Source organism: Pyrgilauda ruficollis, unplaced genomic scaffold, assembly GCF_017590135.1.
Source record: "Pyrgilauda ruficollis isolate IOZ18807 unplaced genomic scaffold, ASM1759013v1 scaffold57, whole genome shotgun sequence".
Lineage (NCBI taxonomy): Eukaryota > Metazoa > Chordata > Aves > Passeriformes > Passeridae > Pyrgilauda > Pyrgilauda ruficollis.
Genome location: NW_024527377.1, coordinates 4,144,071 through 4,158,290, shown reverse-complemented (window position 1 = coordinate 4,158,290; position 14,220 = coordinate 4,144,071). Strand labels below are relative to the sequence as shown.

General features: G+C 47.6%; 2 protein-coding genes across 9 annotated transcripts in view; both read left to right on the top strand.

The window, feature by feature from the left end:
- FLT4 (fms related receptor tyrosine kinase 4) overlaps positions 1-4,286 on the top strand; it is a 57,569-nt gene extending 53,283 nt beyond the window's left edge. For 3 of the 4 annotated variants that reach the window (XM_041481933.1, XM_041481931.1, XM_041481934.1), the window contains exon 30: positions 341-4,286. In XM_041481933.1, coding sequence (XP_041337867.1) covers positions 341-560 — 220 coding nt within the window. In that variant the 3' untranslated portion in view covers positions 561-4,286. The remainder of the gene's footprint in view (positions 1-340) is intronic. The other variant, XM_041481932.1, reaches the window with a different exon arrangement.
- Positions 4,287-7,507: 3,221 nt separating this feature from the next.
- Positions 7,508-14,220, top strand: part of RNF130 (ring finger protein 130) — a 52,164-nt gene continuing 45,451 nt past the window's right edge. For 4 of the 5 annotated variants that reach the window (XM_041481861.1, XM_041481865.1, XM_041481860.1 and 1 more), the window contains exon 1: positions 7,508-8,447. In XM_041481861.1, coding sequence (XP_041337795.1) covers positions 8,180-8,447 — 268 coding nt within the window. In that variant the 5' untranslated portion in view covers positions 7,508-8,179. The remainder of the gene's footprint in view (positions 8,448-14,220) is intronic. The other variant, XM_041481864.1, reaches the window with a different exon arrangement.

The following is a 14,220-nucleotide window of genomic DNA, read 5'->3' as shown; positions in this document are numbered from 1 at the left end:
TCCTGCCAGGTCTAGAAGCAATTAAGGCAATGTCTCTTGTCTCTCCCTACTCACTGGGGTCCCAACCCTTCCCTATATCTAGACGGTATCCCAAAGGTATATAGGAGAGCTGAAGTAAGTGTTCCAGGTTATGTGTGGATTTGTCACAAAACAAACAGGCTATGGTTAGATTTGGAGCAAGGCCTGGCTTTGTGCTTTGAAATGGAGGTGCAAGTCCATTCCTGACCCTGTCTCTGCTGCATGCATTAGAAGATGAGATGTTCTGAAGCTAGGATTTCTCTAAGCAGGACAGAGGCTTTATGGAGTGCCAAGGTTAATTCTGTGTCTCTCTCCCTCACAGCAGTAAAGGGCCCAGTCGAACCATGGAGCTGTCAGGGGAGCAGTCAGACCTGCGGGGCAGATGTCGGCCGTCGTATGGGTCCCAAGTCGGAGGCCAGACTTTTTACAACAGTGAATACGGGGAGCTGTCGGAACACTCTGAGGATGGCAGCTGCACCCCGCCTGGAGAGGGGGCCAGTCCCCCCACTCTCCACGCTTCCTTCTTCTCCGAGCAGTACTAATGGCACCAGGCCCTGGAGGCGACTGCAAGGCCCTCCAGGCATGTCATCAGGGTCACTCAGAGATTCTCCTTCAACCTATGCCCAAACCCAACCGGGAACCTACCCCAAACAGACGGGGAACACCGATGTCCTTGGAACCGCAGCATGAACCATGCAGCACCTCCAGCTGCAGCTTCCCTGTGCCGCGACTGGAGAGAGCGCATCACTGATTCCTCATATTTCTTTTATTCCTGCACCTCAGACAGATGCATTCTGCCTGAGAGTGGGTGCCTGTGTTGAGCACTATGGCACCTTCTGCCTAACATCCAGCCTCCGCTCAGATCAGCTTCCCATTCAGAAAGCCCATTTCAGGTCAGATATAAATAGATCTGTCTTAGTCTCAAGTTTCTTCCTGGTGTGCAGCCTGAATGTTTTTCCTTGGATTGCTTCCTCCTCCCCTCATCATGATGTCAGCTGCTGAGCTGTGGAGCAGAATCAAAGGGAAGAAATCCCTAGTGGTATTAGCAGCAAGAGCAGGACATTTTAAAGAGGTGTACAGAGAGATCCCGAGGGATCTTTGTAAATGTTCATGCATGCTGCTCATCCTGAGTAGGTGTCAGCCTCTCCATCTCCTCTGCAAGCAACACCCACACCCCTCTCATATCTGCTGGGGGGAAATCTGCCAATCTGCCTTATCACTAGGATTATTTTAGCCATCTCAACACAGCTATTGCTGAGTAGGTCATCAGCAGATGGCTAGAGTGCTCCCGGTGAGATAAACACCAATTTTTTTGCAGGCTATGTGCAAAACATGTTCTTTTATGATCTCTGCTGAGAGCAGGTTACTCACAGGTCTACTGCTCTTGCCTTCCCCTTCTCCCCGAATGGTGCTGAGATCATTTGTTGCTCAAGTGAGAAATTAAAGCAAAGCTAGGTTAATTTGAGCTGGCTTCTAAACACAGAGTTTGCTGGGAGGAAAAGATCAAAAGGGCAGGGAGTGAAATGTTTATTTTCAAGCTGCTGCAAAGCATTTTGGAAACAATGGAAGGAACAGTGCTCCAGCAATAAGGTGCTCTGGGTTACATCCCCTTAGGTGTTGACATCACTGAACACATGGAGCCCAGCACCTTGCCAGGGTTCAAGCCCTGATTCTCCTGGATGGACAGTTTGCACCATGACTTTTCCTGTCTCCTGAGTTCCCTGACGCAAAGGAGGCACGCTGCCCAGCAGGCTTCTCTCCAGTTTCTTTTGCAGAGCTTCCAGCAGAGCATGCCTGACTCCAGAGGATTAAGAAACAGTTATTTGCTGAGGAAACATCTCCTCACTTTGGTCTTCTATTTCTAAGAGATACCACATGAATTCAGAGCTCTGGGGAACCTCCACAGCCCCTGTCTATAGATTTTTGTACTGCTGTTTCACCACTTCCCACCTACTTCTTTCCATCCTGCTCCCAATCCAAGAGCTCAGCCACAGAGCACGGTTACATCACCGCCTCAGGAGTCTGGGTGAAAAGGCTCATTTGAACAGCTTGTCATCATCTCTTCTCCCACATGCCCGTGGCTGGCAGAGCTCTGTGCACCAGGGCATCTCAGCACCAGGGAATTACTGCTTGTGGGCCACACCTCTGTCACAGAGCCAAGGGTTTGGACTTGTAAAACTGTGTTTCCTGTCAGATGTACAGCTTTCCCAAACTGTATTTCTTTTCCAGCAGAGGGTTTTACGCGTTTCCCGACGTAAGCCTTTGAGTCCTTATGGATGATGTTGCCAAGTCTTAATTATAGCTCTCCACACAAGTGTAATGGGGAGATTTATTTAGCACATGGGAAAAGCATGCCTGTCATTCAGGTTCTCTAAGCCTGTGCAGCTTGTTCAATGTTCCACTCCCTTTTTGTGTCAGAAGGATGACATAGCTGCAATTTCCATGGCAAAAAAGAGGCACAAAACCAGACCAGCTTGAGCCAAACTGGCTCAGGATGTGGAATTGGAAACTGCATATGACAATGAATTCCCTGACTTCTACTGGTGTCCCCTGAAGCTGCCAGGAATTTAAGCATCTTTAAGTAATTGTTACAACTCAGTAAGAATCCTCTGGCAGGAGCTGCTGGAGAGCCAGGACAAGGAAGTAGGACAGCCAACAGGGTGTAGGCCAGATCAAATTCTCCTGCCCTCATCTTGCCCTGCTTTTGGAACTGGTGGTTCCCTTGGCAGAAGGAAGGCTGCATGTGACTTGTGCTGGTCCTGCCTGGCATTGACAGGGGTAGAAGGTGACCAGCTGAGCTAAATTCAGGCTGCTCACTGGGTGATGTGCATCCACAGGACCCAGACTCTCTTGTTGCCAGTACTCCATGAAGAGTTCTTTACCTGGAAACAGCCCCATCTGAGAGAGAGCCCAAGAACAATACAATAGTTAAAAAACAGAATTTCAAAGTAGCTGTTGGTCCCTGTCCATATGTAAGGGACAGGTATGTGCCAGCAGAGCATGACATTTGCTGGGCATGGCAGAATTCCTCAGCAGAAAGGGGACAGAGGCATCTTAGTGCCCAGGCTGGTTGTCAGCATGGACATCCAGCCAGTACAGCTGCACTTTTTCTCTAGGTTTAGCTGTAAATTGCTCACAAGCATCCTTGTGGAGAAGGGTTATATTGTTAAAACCATTGTTAATGATCCCCTGCGTCACCCTGGAGAAAGCACTTCTGTGTCATCTGATTTTTGACCATGCAACTCCACAGAAGTTTATTTTGTCTCTCTTGCACCATCTACATGGGGGGTGGAATCAGATCCTATTGTGTCTGTGTCAACAGTATTGCATGAACAATGCAGCCTGATAGGAGCAAAATCTGGCTCCTCTTCAGACACTCCTGCTGATGAAGGACAACTGTAGTGTGGGATATTGAAGAGCTGTTGAGACAATTGCACTTTTGCTCTCTAAAGGTGTACTAAAATTAGATGTGCAAACCTGATAACCCTTCCCATTCTCTTGAATTATTTCTGGCTTTTTATTTTTACAGTCTCCAAATAAGCATGAAGTGAAGCTGGTCTGTTTTGGTTTTAAGATGTGAGAAGGAAGTGTTTATCTTTCCACATCACCAAGAGAGTATTTCAATGTTTAAAACCCAGATTTCAATATTTGTGCCTGCTCTGTTCAAAATGCACTCTCTGTTTTGTTTTGTTTGGGCTTGGAATTCAACATTGAAGCTAAGCTATTTATCATCATCACCTTCCTTTAAAATGGTTGCTTCCACTCTGTGCTCAATCTCACTTTTCTTTACAAATTGTTGGTGTTGAGAGGACATTCCTCCCTCCTGAAAACAGTGTTGGGTCCCCTACTTGCAAATACACGTGTGTCTCTGAAGAAAAACTTGTGTATCAAGTAACACTACATTTATATTGCAATATTTTAACCTGGTACCTGTTGTTGCTCTAGCAGCATGCAATGTTTCAGTGGGCTGCCTTTGAAGCAAGTAGGCTAAAACAGGGGTTATGTATGAGTACAAAGCATGGTCTGTGTGTGTGTGAGTGTGCTGTGGGTGAGTGTGTGGGTATTTGCACGTGAGTTTTCCTACCAGTGAGCGTTATGTGAGTGATTGTAACTCACGGTGAGTCCTGTCTCTGGAAGTTCACGGTTATATATCAAACCACTTAGAACACTGCTTCCTTTCCTCTTCTTCTATAGTACTTGTTATCCTTTGTCATTAAGAGTTTTGTTGTAATATCTAAATGTGAAAATGAATAAAGTCATAACTGGCAGTGCCTCTCTGGTTCCTGGGGCCACCACTGCCCCTGGGGCAGCCCAGCCCCGGCCCAAGCCATCAGCACATTTTGGGTTTATTATTTTTACTTTTGTGTCCATTTGCATTTCCCCACGTCCTCTCAGAAACAGCTGGATGGATCTTGGGGCATTTCTATCCAGCATGAAACTGTCTTTTCTCATGGTGAAGTCATACTCTCTTTGGTGAAGCTCGCTGGCAGAAGCAAACACAGCACCCAGCCCTGTGCCCGGGACCCACCACCCTTTCCTGTCACCTTGGCCCTGGGGGTCTCAGCCCTGGAGGTCTCCAGCCTTCCTGTCCTCATTCACCACGCCAGGGGAACCAGAGCCCCGGACCCCCTTCTCCTCAGGGAATCAAACCCCTTCCGGACGCCCTTTCTCAAGGCAACAACAACACCCCCTCGACTCCCCTTCTCCTCATGGTACCAGACCCCTCAGCGCATCACCCTCCCAGGACCCCTCTCCTTCTAATGGCAACCAACCCCGCCTCGGTCGGTTCTCCTCACGGCACCGACCCCCGGACCGGACCCCCCTGTCATCATGGCACCAAATTCCCTCCCAGGCCCCTTCTCCTCAGGGCGCCGACCCCCGCCCCGCGCGAGCCCCTGGCGGTGCGGCGGGCGGCCCGCAGGTGGCGCCCTGCCCCCGGCGGCCGCGGGCCCCGCGGGAAGATGGCGGCGCGCCTGTGGCTGTGTCACAGCCGAGCCACGGGCGGGAGAGAGGCCTGGGCCACCGCGGCTGAACGAGGTGCTCGCTGTGAAACGGAACACGAGTGGATTCATGAGCGCTCCCCTAAAAAAAAAAATATCACCAGGAGTTCCAGGAACGCTCAGGCACAACTCCCGCGTTACTCCGCGGCAGAGCTGTGGAGGCATCAGCACCGTTTGTCTCACTAAAATAATGTCCCCTGAGGAGCCGTCAGGAGCTGAGGGGACAGAAGGGGGACATCTCCACTCCTCTCCATCGTCATCCCTTCATCCAGCTCCACCATGGCGTGAAAGCATCCAAAAGGACCTTTTAATTTTCCTTTCCCCATCTAGGAGCCTGCCCATCTGGGCAATGAGGAGATTGAAGCTGTTCTACTGACGAAATACTCTGTTTTGGTGCATCCTGGAGCAGTGCTTCGCTGCTCCTCTTCTGGGGCCATGAGGAGTCCCCCTTGGCTGCTCCTCACCTTCTTTCCAGCCCATCCATAGGACAGGCTGGGAGGCAAGTGAGGAACAGCCTCCCAACCGGATGGGGATGGGCATGGGAATGGGGATGGGCATGGGAATGGAACCAAGCAGGCAGCCCTCACACAGGCATTGCAGCACCTCTCTCCATCAGAAGCCCACAGGAAACCAGACGGGGTAAAATAAAAACCAGCCATTTCATGTGGTTAGCAAGGAACTGTGGATGTTCTGGCTGGGCTCCTCATTTTGCTTCTAGCATGGCCAGTGAATACTTCCTCAATGTTTTTCAAAAGTGCTTTGAGATCCTTCTCTGAAGGTCAGCACAGTGATAGCAAAAAGTCCTCAGGCTCCCGGGACTTCTTCGCCCCTTCTGAGGACATTTCAGCAATAAAGCACATGAGTTTGCATCAGAATGATGCAGAGCTCTTAGTGCTGAGAAATCAAAGCAAGAACAGCTCCAAAGCATGTTCTGCACACTGCAGTGTGTCAGCCACAGCTCTCGCCCTCTGGCTGGGGTGAAAGTTTGGGTGAAATGAGGAGACAGTCAATACCATGTGGTTCCTCACCCAGCATGTATCAAGAAGGGCAAAATTAAATTTAAAAAAATGTAAGCAGAACATTCAGTTGCTGCTTCAGAATAATTTCCTGGATTGTATTGACATTTCTACAGAGCTTTGCAGAAACAGCTTCTCAGAGGATTTTACAGAGCCACACATGCCTTTAGCAGAGCCCACACATCCATTCTGCTCCAAGATGCAGGTTTGCAGCATGCTGCTTTCCTTGGAAATTGAACAGGTCTCTCCAAGAGCAGGATAAAACTACTTGTATCTCAGTGCTTCAACAGTGTTATCTTATGTGTGTGAGAGACCAGGTGCATCACAAATGAATAAAATACAAAAGTTCCCAGAAGAAAACAGGTTAATAAGATGCATAGGTTCACACCAGACTTATCTGAGGGCCTTCCCGTGCAGCTGAGGAAGTCACCAAGGAGACCATATCTCAAAAGAACTCCACAGCCATTTTTTCAGAAATTTAGAAAATATCCTAACTCACAGTCCTGCAGTAATTGTTCTCTTTGCTGTAACTAATTTTCAGTTAGTTTGTCTTTCAAAATCCAAGGAGGCCATTACACTATTTTGTTACATCTCGCAAGAGGCTGAAATCAAAACTATGTTAGTTGATCATTCATCAAACCCTATTTTACAGTATTTCCGGGGACTAATATTTATTAACAGTATTTGAGTGTTTGTACAATTTCCCATTTCAGTACGTCAGAAGCAAGTAATGCCTAATAGGGTAGGAATGACCGAAACCTGACACAGAGGCTGTGCTTTTCCTGCCCCAAAATCCCATTCAGTTCTACCTGGACAGATTGAACACATCCCACCTGGTTTTCACACACACAGCTCTTTCACCCCTATTTCTGACATGCTTTAAAACTCTTTCTTTGTATCTTTGTGGTGATCAGCACCCCTGAACTGGAAATATTTTTCTGAAAAGATGCTGAGAAGCCATGGGAGCCTGTATGTTCATGTGTCCCAACATCTTAAGCTGCCCCAGGGAAGGTTTAGGTTGGACATTAGGAAGACTTTCTTCACAGAAAGGTGGTTAGGTATTGGAACGGACTGCCCAAGGAGGTGGTGGAGTCACCGTCCCTGGAGGTGTTTAAGGAAAGACTGTCTCGTGGGCATGGTGGTGTTTGGTCACAGGCTGGACTCCATGAGGTCTTTTCCATCCGGTGGTTCTGTGACGCTGTGATCTATTCCTCCGGAGCCGCGGGTGGCCGAAGCCCGGTGTCATTGCAGCCCTCCCGGTGTCACTGCAGCCCTCCCCACCCTCGGGTGTCACTGCAGCCCCCCCCGAGTGTCACTGCAGCCCCCCACGCCCAGCTCCCACCTCCGCCTGGCCCCGCCCACAATGACATCATATACCATGGTCCCGCCCTCCATGCGGACTCCGCCTCCCGAGGGCGTGGTCGATGACCAAGCTCCGCCTCTCGCCCTCGTGGCGCGGGGCGGGGCGGGGCGTGCGGCGCCTGCGCAGAGCACGGAGCTGCAGTCGAGGCGCGGGCGCGGAGCCGGTGGCGGAGCCGCGGGACGGTGCGGGGGCCCCGCCGCCCTCGGGGCGAACCGGGCATGAAGCGACGGCTGCCGGCTGCGGACGCCGGGCTGGGCACTGAGCTGCGCCGCCTGCCGCACTAAGGCGGCGACGAGCCCCGAGGCGGCGCGGCGGGCCGAGTCCGAGGCGAGCCCCGCGGCTGTTGGCGGGCGCGGCTGAGGCGGCAGCGGCGGCTCCTGCCAGCAGCCTCCCCTGGGCTGGCGAGGGGCTGCGCGGGGAGGGGGCCGCGGCACCGCCCCCGCCTCCTCCCCTCCCCTCGCCGGGCCGGCGCTCCCCCGCAGCGGCGGGCGGGCGGTATGAGCGCGGCGCTCTGAGGGACCGGCGGAGCTCGGCTTCCCCCGAGCAGCCTCCCCTGGGAGCCGCGGCGGCGGATCGGACTCGGCTGGGACCTGCCATGACTCCCCTGGCTCCTCCCATGGCATGAGCACGAGCTCTCCTCCCCGCTCCGCCTGCTTTTGGTCTCTCTCCGCTCCCGGGCTGTCAGATGGGATAGGACACACCCGGGCGTGCGGGGCTCGACGCTGCCGGGGAGAAGCGGCGGAGGCAACCGGTGACGGCCGTCGGCTCGCCTGGAGTCGAAGATGAGCTGGCGGTGGGCTCGCCAGCACTGGAACGGCGGCTCCTCCGTGCTGCTGCTGCTGCCGCTGCTGCTGTGGCACGGCCGGGTCCGGCCGGCCGGCGCCGACAACGCCAGCCAGGCGTACTACACCGCGCTCATCAACGTGACGGTGCTGAGCCCCGAGCGCGGCGGCCCCACGCTGCTGCGGATCGACCGCGGCCGCTACGGGCAGGACTCTCCGAAGGTGGAGGTCAAGGGGCTGCTGGTGGCTCCCGTCCCTATCAACGGAGGTAACGCTTCCCTCGCTCGCTGCCGGGTGGTTGGTCCTTGCCTGGGCTGGGCAGGCTTTCCTAGAGAGCTCTGACAAACGAGGAGGAAGAGCTTGCCCAGAGGGAAATAAAATAAATCCACGATCTGAGAGTGTTGGCTTGAATAACAGCTCAGCAAAGCGTAAAGTGCTTTCCGGCATGGATCCCAGTAGATTGGGTGTATTGAGCGGTGAAGGTGTTATTCCTTAACTAATTGCAGAGAGGGTAGCGATAGTTGACAGTATTTGGTTACAGCATTGCCTTGAATCTGAGAACAGCTGCACAGCCATCTCGCTCTGCATCTGGATAGCTGTGGCAGCTGCATGAAGTCACAGTTTTTCAGTGTGCAGTTCTTAAAAACACTGTTTAAGGTGCCCATCAAGACTTGGAAGGACTGAAGCTACCAAGCTGTTGCTCTTAGAGCCAGCCCAAAATGTGCTTGCTTGCAGTACTGAACACTGGATAGAATGTCTAAATCAGCTTTCTTTTAATCAAGCGAAGCTGTTGTCCATCAGTTCTTCTTTTGATAAATGTTGGGGTTTATAGAGAGCACTAATTGGAACAGCTGAGAGTATTGTCATGATTTTTGCCTGAAGTGAAACCGGTATTGTCAGTAATAGTGATGTAGTTTTAACAGTATCTTATTTCCAAAACCATTCTTGACATTATCTAAACTGCCATCTTCAAGGAATGGACCATTTGATGGAATACAGTGGTCCCAACCTGCCTCATGGGCAGTAAACATCTGAATAATGTAATAAGTGAAATATTGTAGTCAGTTAAAACTAGAGTCTAGGTGGTGAATACTAAGAGTGTTTTAGAAGAATTGTTAGCACAAAACTACTGTATTATTAGGAGCTTTAGAGAATTTGCCAAATCTTTAGATCAGGAAAATACTTTGATGCTTTTTCAGAACAGATGCATTCTGCTAGGCAGCCTCTGTAAGCTTCTGGTCCAGTTGGATCAGGCTGTGCATCAGCAGGTGCTTGCCAGTCTCAATGGAGCTCTGCAAAATATAACTGGAATATATTAATGGGGTAGATTTTGGGGTGGAAGGATGAGGGAGCAGAAATTGTTGAGGAAGTCTGCTGTAAAATGATTTTTATTTGTACTTCAAATCCTGTCCATCAGCTAATGTTAAATATGTTGCAGTCGTTCTTCTGCTTCCTGATATTCCTCAAATCCCCACACAACCCCCTTGAAACCAGGAGTCTGTCCTGAAAGTTTTAGGCATGTAAACACTGTTACTGCAGGTAGTATTTTAACAGGTTTTAAACTACTGCCTTTTAAATGCATGTAAGATATCAAAGCACTCTATTTTTTTAAGCTGCATTATTTGTCAGGAAAAACTTTTGATACTAATTTCTTGTTGTCTGCTTCTGTAACTTTTTCTGCTTTCTTTTGATATGCCTTCACTAAGGTGCAATTTAAACACCAAGGGAGGCTTTGACAGCATTTTCACAGGCAGCTGATAATTCTCAGAGCTAAAAAAAATTACGAATAGTCTATAAACAGTATTTTTATACCTACTTCTAAGTACTGTGATGAATAACTTTCTTGAGAAAGCACTGCAGGAAGTGTGAAAATGTCAGACCTGACAGGGTTTGACATAGTGCAGTTGTTAAAACTTTGTTATCAATTTTGGGGGAAATTCAGTTTTGCCCTTCTGTTTCATAACAGACAGCTTAAAGCAAGCACAACAGCAGTTGTTTTCCTTATTCTTAGATACTATGAATTGTTCTGTGTAGATTGTTATATACTTACATTTTATTTGAATTTTGCTGATGTGCCTGTGGTTTAAAAATGTTTCGTGTAGTAAGAAAGATTGGAATATTTATGCTTTCAGTTAAGCTGTTCTTAAACATCTGCTTTTTTATATTCAGATTTGATAAAAGATGATGCAGTCTTACTGAAAGTAATTGCTTTCATGTTTTTTTAATCAGCCTGTTAATATTGCTGGTGAACTCACTTGCAAAATTTTTTCTAATAGCTCTAAACATGAGTAGCTGCCAGCCACTGCTCTTAGAGCAGTAAATGCTGTACCCCAGTTTTCATGTATCCTCAGAAAAAAAAAAGATTCTACAATTGTTAGCAACTTTATTTGAAGGTACCTTGAATTTGAAACTGCTGTGATGTCAAGCATTCACCCATTTATGGGCTATCTTTGAAATTTTCACAAATGTGGGTGATCTGTTAGCACCTTGATGGCATGGACTGTTTTAGAGCTGAAGTGTCCTTAATTTCACATTTTTGCATGCTCTGTGAAGAATCATAGAATCACAGAATGGTTTGGTTTGGAAGGGACTTTGAAGATCATAAAGTTCCAATCCCCCTGCCGTGAGCAGGGATGCTTTCCACCAGACCAGGCTGCCCAAAGCCCTGTTCAGCCTGGCCTTGAACAGTTCCAGGAATGGGGCATCTTATCACATCCCTTACTCATTGCCTGCAGGGAAATAAATGAGTTTACTAGTTCAAGATTCAGGGCCAATGATCTGCTGCTGACCACACACAATTTGTAATTTTAAATGTTCTGTCATGTTTTTTGACTTCTGTTCTTGAATATGCCTATCACTTTATGTACTGCTTTTTGAAGATGCCAGCTCCATGTGGTCACCCATCCTTTAAATCTCAGTGCAGCATGATAGTCGATCACTTCTCCTGTTTCTTTAGCAGGATTTCTTTAATGGAATTCAACCATGTCATGTTAATACATGTATTAAAACTCTTTCTGTGTTCTTTTTATAGAGCTTGTATGAAATTGATAGGGGCTTTCAAAGGCAGAGTTCCCCTGGGAGGGGGGTGGCAGTAACTGGCACGACCGCCTGTGAATGTGACTTGTGAAAGTGCAGCTCCAGTGAGCTCTTGGTCACAGTTGGCTGCTGGCTGCACATTCAGCAGCTGTGTGGGCATATTTTTCCAAGCACATTAAATGCACGACAGCAGCATGGTTTCTTTGTTAATTTTGCTTCCGTTCTTCTACTTCGAGTTGCTTTTCTTACCTCCTCTAACTTGATAATCTCTTGTCGTTACTTAATTTCTTATTAGAAGAGTGTTTTAAACCACTTCTGGACATGAATGCTTGCAGATTAAAAAAAAAAATAAAAAAGCTCTTCTTGTTGTGCATGAAAGGATAAAAGTGAAATGAGTCTTCACAGTCTGATGCAAATTTTTTGATAGTTTAGTTCAGGTTTATAGTATTCCTTCATTGAGGTTCCAGAATACTTCTCAGTCCCTTACTCTGTTATTTGTGACTTTGTGCAACCAGACATTTTCACAGAATCATAGAGTGGTTTGGGTTGGAAAGGACCTTAAAGATTGTCTAGTTCCAAGCCCCCTGCCTTGGGAAGGGACACCCTCCTAGACCAGGTTGGTCAAAGCCTCATCCAACCTGGCCTTGAACACTTCCAGGTAATTTCAGCCCAGTCCTCTCACAGCAGTGCCTGGGTGCTCCTGGATGTCTGTGCATGCACCATGAGAGTGTTCAGCCCTGTGCCACTCCAGTGACCTGTGCTTTTACTCTTTGGTGTTGGGTGCCTGACACCAGTTGTGGTGCACACCTTTAGGTGTCAGGCATATTCCGCTTGCCATGGCAAACCAAGCTAGAAGCCACTAAATACTCACCTTAATGGTTTGTCACCTTGATTTTTTTAAGATTTTCTAAGCCTTCTGATGTTTGCATTCTTGTAGCAAACTTTCTCACACACTTTCTGTAAACAACTTACTGTTTTACATTCTTTTATGGAAGAGGAGAAACTTGATAGACTGTTAGTTTGTCCAGTATAATTGGAGAGGTGGCACTTTCACCCTCCAATCCACTGTCACCTTTAGAAATCTATAAATGTTAGAGTCAGAAAATAAACTTCCCTTCTTTTTCCTACCTTGAGAACAACAACGTGTCTGCATCGTGTTATCTCGTATCCTATAGTAACAGTGGTTCTTGGTAGAAACTGCAGTGCTTTGTGGCTTAGTTCCATCAAAAACATTATCCATGGGGAACAGGACTCTTTGTGGCTGTTGAATCTGGGTTATTGCTTTTGGTTTCCAGTGTGAGGACTGGAAATTCAGTCTTGTGTGCTCTGAAGAGTCTCCTTGCAGGACTTGCTGGGAGGTAAAGTTTTGTGCGCCTTGGCTGGCTTGGGAAGCAGGCAGGATGACCAGGACTGGCAATGGAGCTGATAGGAAGAGAAATAGCAGCACAGTCAAACTTGAAATGTTAAAATTCACTGAGCCAGTAGGTCAGGAATGAGCAGGTGAGGAGGAGTGGAAAGGGATGGAATCTAAAGGGCTTGTAGGGAGGTGGTGGTTGTAAAAAAGCTGCTTTGGAGAAAGAGCTCATAGAAAGGAGAGCTCTCCCAAAGGGTTGGGGCTTGGCAATGAGACTGAGAATGTGAGGAAAAACATATGTTAGAAAAAGGTGAAAGTGTGGAAGAAACAATATTGGCTCAGTGTTAGGAAGGAGGTGTATCTTGTGCATAGTGCTGTAACTACAGCATTCTGTAGCATCTGGCACTTCATAAACATGTTGTGTGAACAAGTTTTAGCTGCAGAAGGTTTGAAATGCCAGTTTCCTGGTAACTGCAGAGCTTTAGGCAGCATTCAGACAGAAATTCTGGCCCAGAATCCACACCAGTAAGGCTTAAAAAAATGCAACAAGCAAATATATATTCTACATATATCTATATGTAGAATAGGGGAAGAAGGATCTTGTGCCATGCTTTTGTCCTTCATCATTGATCTTTGTATTCAGCTTAATTAGTAGTCATTAATTGATAGCAAAAGTGGAGGTTATTTATTGGAACATATAGCCATAATTGCAGAATACTTACTGAGCTAACAAGATTAAATCTGAACTATTATAGGACTCTTCTAAGCTTCAATGATTTTCTTTTGTTTAACTTCCTCCCTGAAACCAGATTACCTCTTGTTCAAAGAGTTTCTTTTCATGCTAAAGCCAGCTTTAGTCAAAGCAATTACCTGAAAGAGCTGTTGAAAAGAAAATGTTGCTGTACATAACTCATTGATTCATTGGCACCACCTTATAAAGTAGAAGTTATGACTTGCATGAATAAGGGCTGTATTGATAGCAGCACCAGTAGTAATGGAAAGAAAATATGTCCATTGCATGTAGTAAGCCCTAATGGGATAGAAGATAACTAGTACCATTCCTTGAAATAATCCATCAGCACTGCTGAGTTGCCTCTGTGAATTTCCCAGCTGAATTTCTTTTCTGGAAATTTCATCACAGGATTATAATGAATGTGTTGCACAAAACTGTCTTGTTTTACCAGTCAGGTGTTCTACATAGCACCTACCTGGGCAGCAGAGCTGTGGGGAGGGAATGCTTTGGGGTGCAGCATGCATGGCACTGCACCTTCCTGTGTTCCTCTGTGGTTTCTTTACCAACAAACCTCTTGATCTGCTGTCCCTCAAAATACTAGTGGTGTCTCTCCAGCTATTGTATTACAGTGATTGAAGGTCAGACTTGAAAATGATTTCTGTATGTGTAGCTGAGACAGACCAGCTCTGGCAACTGGTGCTGGATTTACAGAGTACAGTATTAGCTAAGATGAAATCAATAGCAAGATATCTGACCTTTAGAGGAAAAAAAAGAGAGAAAAGCCCTGCATAGAATAAAATGGTTAATGCCTAGAGAGTGGGATATTTCTGTGAAAAGGGGATAAAGTCTGGTAACAGCCAGTGCAGCAACCTTGGCTGAAGGGGGCAAGAGCAGCAGGAACACAGTGTGAGAAAGAGT